General features: G+C 31.2%; 1 protein-coding gene across 1 annotated transcript in view; it reads left to right on the top strand.

Annotated features, from left to right (window-relative positions):
* The window catches only part of CFAP47 (cilia and flagella associated protein 47), a gene marked incomplete at its 3' end in the record, with an annotated part of 348750 nt that overhangs the window by 290689 nt on the left and 41703 nt on the right, over window positions 1-16358 (top strand). The window contains exon 53 of the mRNA XM_039855224.1: window positions 6433-6528. Coding sequence (XP_039711158.1) covers window positions 6433-6528 — 96 coding nt within the window. The remainder of the gene's footprint in view (window positions 1-6432; window positions 6529-16358) is intronic.

The following is a 16358-nucleotide window of genomic DNA, read 5'->3' as shown; positions in this document are numbered from 1 at the left end:
TGAAGCTTAACACTATAATTTACCTATTGGAGTATAGAGATAGATTAGATAGATAGATAGATAGATAATAGGTATATAGGTAAAGATATCTTTCAAAATTCACTATTTTTTCAAGAAGGCAACATTTTTCAAGTTGCAAACTTATGATCAAACTTTTTTAATTTTTCCTTTTTTTTTTTTTCTTTTTGTGTGTTCTTTTTGTTTTTTGATCAAATTTTTATATTGCCCAGTTCTCTAATGTCTTTTTGTCTGCTTATATCTTGGCTATTTCCATTTTAATCACTTCTCTCAGAAATATCGCCCTTTGATTTTCAAAGAATCTTTTAATTCTATTTAATTAAATTCTATTCAATTATTTAATTCTATTGTGCATTGTCTTTGCATAAAGTTTTTTCAGGTGAACATTATGTAAAACAAGGTGTTGAAAAGATTATATTTCAGCAGTCTATTCTTATCTTAATCTATGCCAACTTCAAAGGGTGAATGAGATAGGGTGGCTAGAGAAGAGGTGGCCTAACAACTGGAGAGCAGTAGAAATGCCCCATAGCAGACCATGAATGAGTGCCAAGAGGAGCAGATTGCTATAGAAAAGCTCTCAAATAGCCTAGGAAGCTAGGATTTGTTTTGCACCCAATATATACCACACCTAACCTATATACACATGACTATACCCAATCTTTAAAAAAAATCCTAGAGACATTCCAAATATGGAACCTGAGGTTTAAAAATTTCCCAAAGCCATACAATGAATAAATGATGGAACGGGATCTTGAACTCATCATGTCTAGCTGTCTTCTCCAGGGCCACCAAACTGTCATTCTAAGTTGTCTGTCTGATCCACACATACTTAGATTTTCCACCTTGACCTTGTTGTTCACCCTAGATGTGTACCCTTCCTCACTGACTGGTATCCTTGAACTCATTTCCCATGATCCTCTCTCATCAGTAATTACGCCCTCCATCCCAGACCTCTGCTCTCAAGTTTCCAATCTACTTTGCCAGAAATAAGAGTGGAAAAAGGGAAGGTAGCCATGAATGGGAAGCTAAGATCTGAGTTAAAACATTAGAAATTAGGGCCTCATGTATGCATTAAGAATTTAAGGACAGATCTCCATTATATTGTATGTGTGTTCCCTTGCTCACATACCCATATTACAAACTTGCTAATTTGTGTGCTTGTCAATGTCAGGGGTTGCATTAATTCATAGCTTTATTCCTGCCTAAATGAGTATTTCAGTATTGGCATGTATGTTGATAAACCAGGGGTTGAGTATTCAGTCCTTGACTATTAAATGAGCATCTATTGTGCTGAAAACTGTTATATACACATTTCAAAACTACTTCATATTTGTAATATACATACATACACACATTGTATTTTGATTTTTATGTGGTATTCTACATGTGAGATATCACTATGCATTATATACCTAAAAGTTGATACATGCAAAGTAGCTTGATTACTTTTCTACTAAAGTAGCTATACTCTTGAGATTATTTAATCTTTTACTTAATCCACATTTAAATATGATAGTAGTTATTTGATTTAAATGTTTAAATATAGTAGGTTCTTTTCCAGACATCAGTAGTTTTATTGAAGAACAAATAACAGTAAGGTTAAATGCGTGCATAACAATAAATATATTAGTTTTACAAATATCAGCTTCCATTTTGAGGATCGATAAATGTAAACAAAATACTGTGTTGAGTTGTTGTTAACTCAGTTAATTATGATCATGGTGTTCACTAGCAGTAAAGTAATGAAACTCACAATATAGCATCGTTATAAGTTAATAGCATCTACAGGACATGGAGAGGCACTACTTAGTGCGTTTGAATTCACACATTAAAATTAGTTTATGAAAATCTTGTCCTTGGAGGCCCTCTTAATTTTACCTAACGTACCTCCAGCATTGAATAAATATTGATATTAAATGTAGCAGTCATTGTAAATTGCTAATCAGGGCTTGCAGAACTTTATACATAAGAAAAGAAATAGATGTAAGAAAAGGTCCTACACTCTCAAAATCTCTCCCAAAATCAGACGATCAGCTATTTCAATATTTGAATTAATAAATAAACAGTATTGGGAGATTGGAGATTGGTTAGCAGGGAAGTTGGAGTTTCAAATATGTAACAGTCTCTTTGTACCTTAGTTTGTCTTTTTTCCAACCTGGGACCTAATCAAGGATTATACATTGCATTTGGTTTTCAGATCTCTTAATTCTCATTTAATCTAAAAATCCCCTTCTGCATTGTACTGTCTTTTATGATATTGGCATTTTGAAGAGTCCAAGCCAGTTGTCTTGTAGAATATCACACTTTGTGGATTTCTTTGATTATTTCTTTATTATTCAATTCAAATTAAACATTTTGGTAAGAATATCACATAGAGGATACTGTATTCTTCTATTGCAACTCATCAGGAGACACCAAATGTTAGTCCCCTTACTGGGGATGCTAAGTTTAATCACTTGGTTAAGGTCATGTCTGCCAGGTCTTTATACTATAAGAGTCATCTTTTCCCCTTATAACCAATAATTAATTTGGAAGTGATAATTTGAGACAACGTGAATAACCTCCTCCGTTACAACCTTTCTTTGATGGTTTTAGTATCCTTTCAGTTTCTCTACCAATATCAATTATTGTGTGTCATCCTTTCTGTTTTTATTAGCTTGATGTGTGTGTGTGTGTGTGTGTGTGTGCAGGTGTGTGTATAAAAATACATATTAATATTTTATATTGTACAGAGAGAGAGCTTTTTCTTTCCTTTTCCCCTCCCCCCAACTCCTTTTTTTCTTTGAGAATGATTATAGACTTACGTATCTTATCTAATCTTTTACATCTCAGCTTTTATTGTTTTTAAATACCCATCACATTATCACATTTAATCATAGAGCATTCAATGCATAAAAATGTGTGGGGATCAAAATTCAAAATACACAAGCTGTGTGACCTTGGGCAAGAAACTTCTGTTTTTTGGGCTTCTGTGTCTCCTAACACACTGGGGGATGCACCAGATCATCTCTAAGAGTGCTTTTTGCTAATGATTCTTTGATTCTTTGACCACTGGACAAGTATTGTCTGATGGCTAACTCTTTATTCAAGGGAGGCTACTTGATTTCTTTGTTTAAAACAATGTCATTATCACTATATTTCTGAGTAATGTTCCTGAGTTTGGGAAAACAAAAACAAAACAAACATTAACAGAAATGATGGACACCTATCTCTTCCTTCTCTGGATTTCTCTATCTCAGATCTAGTAGAACCTTATGGATTTTATGAGCAATTAAAAAGAACTAGAGTTAATATTTGTATAAATCCATAGCTCTTATATCGACAGAAAAGAATAATCTCTCTTTTTCCATTTTCCTCTTGCATTGAGGACTATTGAACTTGTTTGCTGAGCATTTGAATTATAGCCAGTTTTTATTGGTTTTGAGAAGACATTCAGAGCAGACTGGGAAAAGACAGTTCAAAACCCCCTTTTCCTTTTGTCTTTCTGTTACTGATTCCCTGTGATCAAAAGAACACAATCTGTAGGATTTAGATTATTTGAAATTTATTGAGGTTTGTTTTAGGATATAGTCTGTCTTGCTGAATGTCCTATAGGAGTTTGAAACAAATATGTATCCTGCTGTTGTTTCCTGGAGTATTCTACATATGTCATTTAAATTCTGTTAGTTAACTTTGTTATTTGGGTCTTTTATATCTTTGCAGGTTTTCTGACTAGTAGCTCTCTCAGCTGCTGAGAGGGGGATGATATAAGCACAAAACTATAATGGTGTGTTTGTTTATTTCTTTCAGCTCTATAGATTTTTTTCTTCATGTAAGTTGAGGCTCTGTTATTTGTTATAGACACATTAGGATTATATGTCTTCATGATGTACTAATACTTTATAATTATGTAATGCCCCTCTTTGTCACTAGTAATTTTTCTTCTCTGAAGTTTATATGATATTAATGTAACAATTCCTGTTTTTTTTTTAAATTAACATTTGCATGGTACATCTTTTTTCATCCTTTTTCTTTCAAACTACCTGTGTCATTAAATTTGAAAAATTTCCTCGTAGACAGAACATTGTCTGAACATGCTTTATTTATGTATTTATTTACTTACTTACTCAATCTCTCTCTTTCTAAACTCTGTCTCTTTCTTCTCTCGCCTCTCTCTTTTTTCTCCTCTTTCTCTCCCCCGCATCCTTGCCCTCAGTTTGCTACCCCAACAAGAGAATTGGATGCTGTCTGTTTAGCAAGCAAGAGACAGAAGATCAGCCCCCCTCCCCCCCCTTCTTTTTTTTTTGTCTGCTACTCTTAGCTGATCTGGGTTAGAGGCTTCTGAAGTGCCTTGTCCAGTATGTGTGGGAGGCAATATGGAAACCAGGGAACTCCTTGCCATATCGTTCCTCAAGTCTCAAAGTCTCTAAGCAGGCTTCTTTCTTCTTTCCACATTTCAGAGTCTCCCTATGCATGTCTGCTATGTTATGTCTGGCAACTTTTAGTTGTAAGAAGGAGGGCCCAGGAGGAACGGTGCTACTTCATTTTCATGAAATTTTAAAAATTTAATTACTTTTTAGATACTCCCAAATTTTGCCATTGAAATCCTTTACAAGTCAATTCATAAGTCCTTTTGATTGTCTCCATTAGTTTTTTAACATTTTGTTACTTTCTGGCACAACAAGATGTTTCAGCTTCACCTTGCCCTTAACTTGGTGTAAAGCTCGAATTAGGCATTTTTCCAAAGTTTACTTTATAGAGACAAGATATTTAGTGTCCATGATATGGGCACTAGATGTGCTCTTTGCTGCTGAGATACCCCTTTTAGTGGACAAAGCAAAGAAATATAATTATTAAAAATTATTATACTGATGCCTCCCTTTCATATTCTATACCATAGGGTTTTTCTGCAACTTACCGTACTCTCTCTTCCCCCACGTGAAAAACCTGGTTCCCAACACATCAATTCAGTACTCATTTGCTCTATCATACCATACACTCCTAATATTTTCAAATTACTATATTCTTACAACTACCAAAAAAATAAATTAAAAGAAAAAGGAACGGAAAACTCCTAAATAAAATTAAAGCTATATTTGCAGTTACTTTTTCCTCCTAGAATGTATTGCACTACAGTATAACAGTTAGAGAACTATGGCCAAAATATTCGTTAATTAATTCTTTATTCTATGTAGTTTAGTTGCCAATATATACAAAGATGGAGTCCTTATGTTTTAATTTAAATTCAGGTTTTAAGGTTTGCTTTTTAAACTTTTTAAATTTAATTTTATTTTTGAATTTGTGAATATGTAGTGTTCAAACCTCAAAGCTGTATAAAAAGTTCTACTTAAGATCTCATTCCCATACCTATACCATCTACCACATTCGCAACTAACTGTATGGAAGACTATCTTTATATGCTTCTGATTTATCCACAGTGTTTGTTTTTGCAAAAATGAGTGTATGTGAATAAATGCATATACACACAGATAATTCTGTTCCATCCTCTAATCTCATGCAAAGGTAGAAATACTATATCATTTCTGCTGTTCCTTGCTAACTTCACCTAACAATATGTTTGGAATCTCAGTAAAATAGTTAATGGATACCTTTCTCATTGATTTTTATGAGAAGTTTATGACTTTTTAGTACCTCAGTTTTTTGCTACACTATTGTTTATATACAACTAGCCTCTAGTACCCAAACCTTTTCTATAATTCTAATAATTTGCTATATAAATAATGCCCCAATGTATATTGCTTCATGTTTGAGCTATATATTTAAGGTATATTTCCACAAGTAGTATGGATGGGAAAAATGGTAAATATATATACAATTTTACTATATGTTACAAAAATCTCCTTTGTAGAGGTTGTAACATACACTCCTGTTCATTTCAAAGGACAGTGTCAGCTGATAACTAATTCAATATACTTAAAATTATAAATGTCTGTGCTGACAGAGATTTTTATCTTTTATACATGGTAGCAGCAAAAGAAATTACTTGTTATATAGCCAGAAAGTATATTTTGGATAATTGACTAATTTTGTATTTATTGGTTTAAATTATTTTTAATGTTGCCTAAATGTATATTTATGCATTTGTAAATATTAACTACTACGATCCAAATTTAGATGGTGGGTTCAAACAGAGTCTCAGTAATGTCTGTTATTTGAGTAGTTTAAATTTAAATTCCAAGAATTTACAAGTTGATTTTATAATATTTCTTGAATATTATAGAGAAAACCATATATAATGTTGGATATGTTCTTCAAAAGTGCCGTTTAAATCTCATCTTAAAATGTACTTTGAAAAACAATCAACTGAAAAGTTTCCCATTAGAGGAGACTTTTGATTCTATTTCAGTCTCCACTGATATTTTTTTTCTCTAGAATGTGGCATTGAAGTGTAATATCTCTTTATATTTTTGTTAGATGAAGAAAAGCCCAAGAATCTCACCCTTGGCATTTGCTGTGATAGCTTCCTCATTGAAACACCTGCCTTCAAGCTTAATCTGAGACACACACAAGGTACAGGATTTCTACCTTAAATTCTGTCATTGTATATGCTAATATGCTATCACATTTCAGAGATGATGAAATATATCTGTTGTCTTAGTACATATTTGATAATAATTAAATATACAATTTAACATTTTTGACAAATTTTAGTAAGTAGATAGAAAAACATATATATGTATGTTTATATATATATGTATGTATATATATATACACACACATATATATGTATGTTTATATATATATATACGTATATATATATATAAACATACATATATATATGTAATAAATATATATATATTTATTACATCTTCACTGTTCTTCATTCCATACCACATAAGTACACCGTGTAAAGTAGTTTAATGTCATACTACTTAATATGTATGTGAGCCAAAGAAGATTTTGGAAAATTAAAAATAACTATGAGTGTACTAAAGCTACTCATACTTAGGAAAAATAACTGCATCTTTGCAAAGCTAATGAGTCCCTGAAAATTTATTATAGGGACTACATCTATTTGTATTGATATTAATCATCCCACACGCATATTAATGATTGGGAAAAAATCTAAGGCATAATAATTGATTACATGGCTTAAAAATCGAAAGTTCAAAAATATGAATTTGCTTAAAATATTTTTAATTACTAAATGTCTAATCATCATTAGTTATAATAAATATGTTATAATCTTAACATAATTAGTACAAAAATACCAACTGAAATCAGTAACCACCACTAACATCCCAGTACAAATGGGTTCATGACTTTCTTTTATATTTACTGTATAAAAGAATTTCTATCAGTGTCTCATTAATTCATTTCATTGGATATTTACAACTCCACGGTGTAGGTGTTATTATTATTCTTATTGAATCAAGGAGATTGCAATTCAGAAACATTAACTTACACGAAATCAAAGTAGTTCCTTAATGGCAAAGCTGTACCTCTTGTATTTGACTTCAATGTCTTCATTTTCTGATTCTTTGCAATATATTAAAAGGAATATGAACAACAGTTCACAAAAGAGGAAGTACAGATGGCTAAAGAATTATAAAAACTATGTTCGAGGAAGTACATACTAATACTCAAGTAGATGTTGATTTAAATGATAGCCTCCTAAGCGTTTTTTTTTCCCTCATTATTGTATATCACACTAAAGCACTAGAGAATAGGGTGCTGTTTTACAGACCTACATATGCATAAAATTAGACCTAGGACCTAGGAGGGGCAGCCAAGATTAAGAGACTAGGTGTTAGATTTGTAGTTTGAGAACCTTTGTTCTAGTTTTGACTGTAAAGTGGAAAAGCTGTTAGCTCGAGCTAGATTCTGTACTCTCTGGACCCCACATTGGATGTTATAAAAAAGTGGAAGTCAGTTTTATCTAATAGGATATATTTTTGAAGAACAAATTCAATCATGTAGGTGAAGAAAATTTTAAACTCTAACATTATATACAAGTATTGATTATTAGTATTATCTGTATAGGTAGAAATGACTAAACACAAAGATGGATTCCTGATTTTCTGGTATTATAAGAAACAAGGCCTAGCACACTGCCAGTACATGCCAGGAAATTTATTTCTGAAAGATGAAAAAATAATAAGTTATTTTTCTTCTGAAATCCATCTTGTCATTTAGGTGAAGCAATTAGTAGACAAATGATTTTAATTGCCCATTGATGAAATAGTCTTGTTACTTTAGTGAATACCAGTTTTCTAGAAAATGATCTCTTACAGAATGGTTGATAACTATTTCTATCTTTATATTTTAAAATATCCAACTTTGTAGATATATCTGTATTTTTAAAATAAGCCAACCTTGTTCTTCATTTTGATATCCGTAATTCCTTATAAATTCTACCTTTATTCAACATTTTCATTTAAAAATATATCACTGTAAAATTTTGGCATACCGTATCATCTATATGATAATTTACTTAATACTATTTTAATGGAAAACGATGTTGTTTGCCATGAGTGATAACAGTGTACTCTGTACCAGGAATTATGTTAAGTACTTTACAAATATTAATTGATTTAGTCCTCACAATAAACCCTATGTTAGAGATGAGTATACTGAGACAAGTAGGAATTATGTCCAGGGTCACACCCACCATATATGCTGGAGCTTGGGTCTCAATGTAGGGCTTGTGCTCTTACCCAGCTATTCAATACTACTATAAATAGAGGACAGCTATAAAACATCCATTAATAAATAATGGGATAAAAATTTTAAATATCTGCCCAAGTTTTACTCAGAAGTATCTTAAGTGTCACTGTTACAAAACAGTTTTCCTAAGAAGCAGTCTCTGAGAAGGAGATTAGTGTGCAGGAATTTTATTAGGGAGTGTGCCCTCAAGATCAACACCACTGAGGGAAGAGAGTGAAGCAAGACTGAACAGCAGACGAAGGTGGGGACAAAGGTGACAGCTCACACCATGGCAAGTACTGAAACTAGAGTAGCTCTTCAGAGCTGTCTCAGTTTGGGATGAGGAGGCCAGGATTTTATACTTTTATCTCTAACCACCCCCTCTTCCCTCTGTCCAGATCAATCCATCATTAAATATAATCTGCCCCAGGAAAGGAGTTTGACCTTGGTCAGGTGACTCTCTTCAGCTGAAGGCAGAGCTCCCAGAGAGCTCCTATCTAGGTATTGCATGCTGGCAATAATCTCAATAGCTTGGGGAATAGTCATGAAAATATATTTCTATTTTTACTAAGAACATTATTGTTTTTTTCCTGATACACATCTCAGTAATTTTAAATATGGTGAAATATAAGAGTCAAGGTTCATTTTATTATGTATGTCAAAATGTCCTAGCACAATTTATAGAAAAGCCATCCTTTCCTTTGTTGAATTGCAGTGGCACTTTTCTCCCAAATCAAGTGACAGAATATGTATGAGTCTGTTTCTGGACTCCTTCCATTCGAGTTGTCTATTCATCTGTCTTTGCACCAATGTCATACTGTCTTAACTACTGTGGCTATATGGCAAGTCTTGATATGTGGTAACATAAATCCTTCAAGTTTTTTCTTTCTTTGAGAATTTCTTAGTTATTCTAGATCCTTTGCACTTTCATAAGAATTTTGGAATTGGCTAGTTAATTTCCAAACACTTGCAGACACACACACAAACCCCTGCTAGGACTTTTATTTGATTAGTATTAAACCCATACATTGATTTGGGGGTAACTAGCATCTTAGAAATATTGAGTTATTGAGCCTTTCAATCTAAGAACATAACCATCTTCATTCATTTATTCAAATGGCTGTCCATTTCTTTAAGGTTTTTTTTTTTTTAAAAGCCTATGTCATCCCCACTGATTTGACATGCTAACATTATCGTAGACTGTACTGCCATATGTACTTGGGTTCTTTCTGGGTTATCACTGCTATTCCACCGATCTTTCTTTAAAGCCAAAACTCCACTGTTTTAATTAGAGAGACTTTATAATGTGTTTAACACATGTTGAGGATAACTCACATTATTGTACTTTCCAGAGTTTAACTGGCTCTTCTTCCGTGTTTATTTAACCATATGAACTTTATAAAAAACTTGACTACCTCATGAGAAAACTTGATAGAATATTTATTGGAATTCTTTTAAATTTATAATTTATATTATAACTAAATTATAATTTATAGAAGTAAAATTATAACTATTTTTTATTTTAATTAAAACCAAATTATAACTTCATATATGTAGGAAGAAATGACATTTCTGTGATATTGAATCTTCGTTTCAATGTCCATTATATGTATTTTTAGTAGTTCATCAACTTTATGTTTAAATTTTATTTTTAATATTTTAACATGTGTTCTAATAGACAAATCATGCTTAAAATCATTTTAGATTACCTTTTAAAAAGAGCGATAGTGTTAACAATATAGCTCATTCTTTTTGTGACATTAGAGTGAAAGGAAATATACAATTCGTTGTCACACAATACAGGATACTTTTATGATGATTTATACTTAATATTTTATCACTGATTTTAAATGCAACAGCTCACTATTTATTATATTTTCTCTTATTGTTTCCTAGATAACATTAAAGGTTTTATGTAAAACAGTAAGTTTTCTCCGATCAAGAAGAGAAAACTTTTAATTATTTTCATGAGAAAGATTAATATATTTAAAAGTATTATTATATAATGACTGTAGTACTCTTGATATTCCATAATGTAGTTAGTAGTAAAAGAATTAGCACACTATTCAAAACATTTATACAATGTTAATAATTTCTGTAAGGGCTAATTAAATTTTATCTTTAATTTAAAAGACTTAGAGCCTCAATTTAGGTTGTCATCAGAGTAATCATAATATTAAGGAATCCTACTTCTAGTTAGATAAATATTCCTGGCAGAAAAGGAGATAGAGAAGATACATTTAACCCTTGTTACTCTATTCACTCAAATTAATCGTTTTCTTTAAAAGATCAGGTCTTTATTTTTCCGCATAATTTTCTACATATAAACTAACCAGACATAATTTTAATGTCGTTTTCATGTAATTTTTTAAAATTTCAGTATTCTATTTTAGCCCTATTTAAATATAGATATCTAGGTAGACAGAGAGATAAATGTTAAGTAACACATTCCCCTTTCTTCTTTAAGATTGAATGCCTCTATTGTCAACATGCAGCCATTCAGTTGGCCAGTACTAGATGTCCTTTGAGTCCCAGGAAGCAGAACTTGCAGATCTAATACTGCTGTCTGCATTTGAGTTGTTATAAATTGTATTTTCGTAACTTTTGCCCATTTTAAATGATATTATGTTGTGATTATAGCTGCCAGTAAATTGTAACACTTTTTCACAGTACCCGTAAAACATTTTTAATATCTCCTTGAAAGGTATTTCTTCTGAACTATTATTTCTTTATTGAGTTTGAGTGTGGAATTTTTCCCATATTTTTTTCTTTTTGCAATTTTATGGTAAAATCATGTCTTTTATATCTTCTGGGTCAACTGTCTTGGTTAGAAAGGTTTTCTCCTTCAAACATTGTGAAAATAGACTACTAAATTTTTTCCCAAGACTTTTAGAGTTTAAAAAAATTTTAAGTATGCGATTTATCTGGAACTTATTTTTATTTTACGTGCAGAATTTTCCATTTGGTTTTCCTTTACCTAGATAGCAAATTGTGATTGTATCATTTGTGAAATAAACCAGCTCTTTTTCACTGAATGGAAACATTGCTAATATAAATATTACATAAATGATACATTATATGTTAATTATTATAATTAATATAAATTGATAATTTATAAATTAATTTATATGGAAATACATTATATAATATAGCGATAACATAATTGAATATATTAACTGTTTAATTTATTCAATATTATTAATATATTAATCAATTGATAGATATGTTCATAAGATAACTAATATATACATACATGCATACTTTATGATATATTTATGGTCATTCTATATGTTGTTTCATTAATTAATCTGTCTATAACTAGCCAGTACCTTACTTTTTATAAATTGTGATTTTTTTAATAGTATGTATTAATATTTCATAAAGATAATTCCTTTCTCTATTCTCCATGTAACATATCTAAAGCCACGAATATAAGTTATTAATTTTGATGTTGTTTAAAAAATAGCTCATCATCATCACAGGATATCTGGGAAGTGAGAACAAAACTCTATCAGTGACTATACTATTTCATCTTAAAACAGTGATTCTTACTGTTTTCATGTGCCTTTAGATAAATCATTTATTTTCTCTTCTACTTATATTACCCGTCTATAATATTTAAATGGGGACACATCACCATGTCACTCAACTTAAATGCTTGTATTCACAAAATGATTTCATAAATTCTCAAGAGAGGATTTCACAGTTACAACTCAGTTATATTATTGCCAGTGAATTAAAGCCAAAGTCCTTCTCTAGAATAAAATAATACAACTTTCTTTATTTTTATGTCGTTATATTTTAAAGTATTACGCATAATACTCAAAATGTATATTTCTAAGCAATATGAGTTATACCAATGATGATTCACTGAGATGATATTCTAATTCAACATTAATTCAGATAATAAATGTGAAGCCAAACACTCTGTATCAAGGTATTTTATACATGTAGAGTGATGTAGAAATTATAGGATAATAATTTTGCTTTAGTTGTTGCTACTGCTTTCATTATTAATATTGATGTAATGCTAATTTTGGAATCCTTGCTAGAATCAATGGAAATTACATACTCAAAGAACATGTAGTTCAGAATTTTATAGCTTTAAAGACAACAACCATGTTTTCTCAATTCTTACTAGATATTTAGCAAAGTGTAAAATACCAGCATTTTAAAAGAATATATAAACAATTCCTCTCCACTGAAAGTCTACTTCATCCAGAAATAAAAGCTGCTAAATTTAAAAAACATTGTTACCAATAAGATTTTAAAAATATGATAAAATATCTCCAAAAGAGAAACAGACCAAAATGGATTAAAAATTTGTACATCTTTAGGTATCACTAAGAAGTTCTATTATCATAAACAATATCTAAGAGAAATCTGTTTCAGAGAAAGTTTCTGTGTTTTAAAATATTTTAACGACCCAGTAAATGGTTCATAGAAATAGTATTTTGCTGATACGGTTACAGTGCCACCAATTAGTATAAATTTAGACAAAGAAACTTCTCTAGACTTTTAAAGTTTTCTCATTTTAAAAATCTGTCACTGTTATTTCCAGGTCTGCTCAGCAATGTTTAAATATTTAGCAATGAATAAAGCATTACTCGCACTCATAATGACAATAAAAAGATGGAAAAACTGTAAGTTCATAATTTTTTTAAAAAATCAGAGAGTTGAAGTCACAGAGAAATCAACTGGCCCAAGATCCAAGCAAAAACTGGTGCCTGCAGAGAGATACTAGACAGAAGTACAGTTTTATCTGTGGACAAAACTGCATTTGTAAGAGTTCACCTAGGGAGTTTAGAAAACTCAAACACTGACTGTACACTGATGAAAGAGTAGATAGAAACAGCCTAAGGGCTGAAGACACAGGGAAAGTGACACCCTCTTAAAAGCTTTTCCTCCAATAAAACCCCACTGGCACTCACAGAGAAGACTGGAGAAACTTCTGAAAAATTATTCCTTGTGGTGCATACTTGGAGGAAGAAACTTCAACTTCTCGGAGAAAGGCACAAAAATCTTCCTGAACTCTTCTTTCATATTCCCTATGGAACAAAAACCTTAGCCCACGTGGAGAAGAACCACAAGTATTGTAACCCTTAAAGCACTAGTAAAAACCCATTTCAGCTGGAAAAAGACCAGAGGAAAAAAACTTCTAATCCTGGGGAAGAGCAGGAATACAAGTAAGACACAGAACTACAGGAAATGAAGGGGCAATAAAACTGAGAAGACCAAATCCCAAAGACCACCAGACATGGTGCATAAGAATCAGGCTTAATCAGAACAACAAAGTATACCGCCCTTGCCAATTCCACTGCAAATTAGCAAGCATTAAGTCACAAGTAACACTGAACAGGTTGCAAGAGGCAGACCCAATAGGAGATGCAGTGCAAAGGGAAGATCTAAAGCTGAAGGTGGAACAGATGTTAAGAAAAACCCTTGGCAAATTAGTCCCTACACTAAACAAAATTGTGTCACTCTCAACTAAAAATTGATGAGACATATAAATGACATGAGGAAAATAATATACTCTCAAGAGAAAAATAGGTTATTGGAACCAAACTGTGACATGACACAGATGTTCAAACTATCCGATGAAGGGTTTAAATTACTCTGACTAATATGTTTAAACTTCCACTGGAAAGAGGGACAAGGTGACAGATTACATTAATTTCAGCAATGAGATGGAAATTATAAAGAACCACATAAAAATGCTAGAAATGAAAACACAGAAAAAGGTATAAATATTGCCTTTTATGGACTCATTGGTAGATTTGACACAGCCAAGGAAAGATTTTGTGATCTTCAAGTACATCAGTAGAAATTACATTAATTTAAAGACAGAGAGAAAATAAGACAGAAAAAAGGTGAACATTGAAGAGTTGTAGAACAATATCAAACAGTTTAATATACATATAATTGCAATTCCAGAAGGCAGAGAGGTAGTAAGAATACCACAGATGAAAAGAAGAAATATTTAAAAAGATAATATGCTTAGTATTTAAAAAGAAAAAATCTAGGCAAATCATATTTTAATTGTTAAAAACAAGGAGCAGAAAGAAAATCTTGACGGTAGCCAGATTAAAAAAGAGATAAATTACATACAAGAATAAAGACTTCTCTTCATAAACCATAGAAGTGAGATCATAATGGAGTAACATCTTTAGTGATTAAGGAAAAAAATATACTCAGTTCATAATTCTATACTTGGCACAAAAATACTTCTTAAAATATAGAATTAAAGACTTCTTCAAGCCTTGAACCAATTTCATTTCTATATGCTAGCTAGCAACGGACAATGAGAGTTTGACATTGAAAATGTAATTTACGATAACAAAATCCCCTGCAATTTTAGGTAAAAATCAAACAAAGAACATTCAGGATATGTATACTAAATAGTAGAGAGCACTGATGAAAGAACTCCAATAAACTTAAATAAAAGGGAGATATATCATGTTCATTGATCGAAGACGTAATATTCTTCATATGGCAGCACTCTCTAATTTGATATATAGAGCCAATGCATGGCCAATCTATTTTTCATCAGACTTTTTATATATTGATAAGCTGATTCTAAATGTCTATGAAAAGAATGTCCCCCCAAATTGAGAAGGAAAACAAAATTGGAAGACTTACACTACTAGATTTTAAGATACATCTAAAAACTACTTTGATTTATATTGGCTAAACATAGACATATAGACAATTTGTATTGACTAAAGATAGTCATAAAGGTCAAATAAATAAGAGAAAACACAAATATAGTCAACTGAATGGTTTGGGGTGTGAAGAAATACTAAATACATAATTGATACAAGCCACGTCCACTGATGGATGATCAAATTAGATGGTGAAAGTTCAAAGAGAAACTAAATGTTTGCATCACCTCAAAGTATTTCCACAAAATATTTATTAAATATAAAGGAAAAATACTAACTTTACATTGGAGAACTGGGCAGATACAACCTTAACCAAATAACGAAGATTAACATGACCAATATGTAATAAAATATATCAATATCATGTATTCCCTGATAACTGGACACTGAGAAGGAGAAATTAACTCTCTGGTATTATTCTCTAAAATGTATATCCTCAGTCTTATCATGAGAAAACATCAGATAAATTCAAATTGAGGGAAATTCTATAAAATAAATTAACAATACTCTGTGTCAAAGTCATAAAAGACAAGGAAAGACTGAAGGAGACTCAGGGAAATGGCATTTGAATACAATGCAAAATCTTAGATTAAATCCTCTGATATAAAATAACATTAGTAGAATAATTAATGATATCTGAAAAAAATCTAAAGGTTAGTTAATCATCTTTTACCAATGTTACTTCTTTGTTTTGACGATTATACATTTCCAAAAAGAATGTTTTTAAAAAGTTTATTGGAAAATATCTCTCTGGAATTATTCCAAACACCAACTATTTTTTAATTTCATTATTAAAAATCCATGGCATGTTTTATAATATCTATAAGGGTACGTGAGTCTTTGTGGGTAAATGTGGGATGGTGTTGTGATGATAAATTGAGTTTTCATTGCTACTGTACAAAAAGTAGAACAAGGAGGATTCCAAAGTTAGGCAGTTTATGTTAATTCCTAAAAAAATTATTGATATATAATTAAAATCATGTAGAATGCTTATAATAAAAGCAAATATGAATAGTAATAATCACATGGATA

The sequence above is a fragment of the Pteropus medius genome, unplaced genomic scaffold (assembly GCF_902729225.1).
Source record: "Pteropus medius unplaced genomic scaffold, Ma_sr-lr_union100, whole genome shotgun sequence".
Lineage (NCBI taxonomy): Eukaryota > Metazoa > Chordata > Mammalia > Chiroptera > Pteropodidae > Pteropus > Pteropus medius.
Note: the sequence above shows the minus strand (reverse complement) of the source record. Positions and strands in the feature narration are given on the sequence as shown.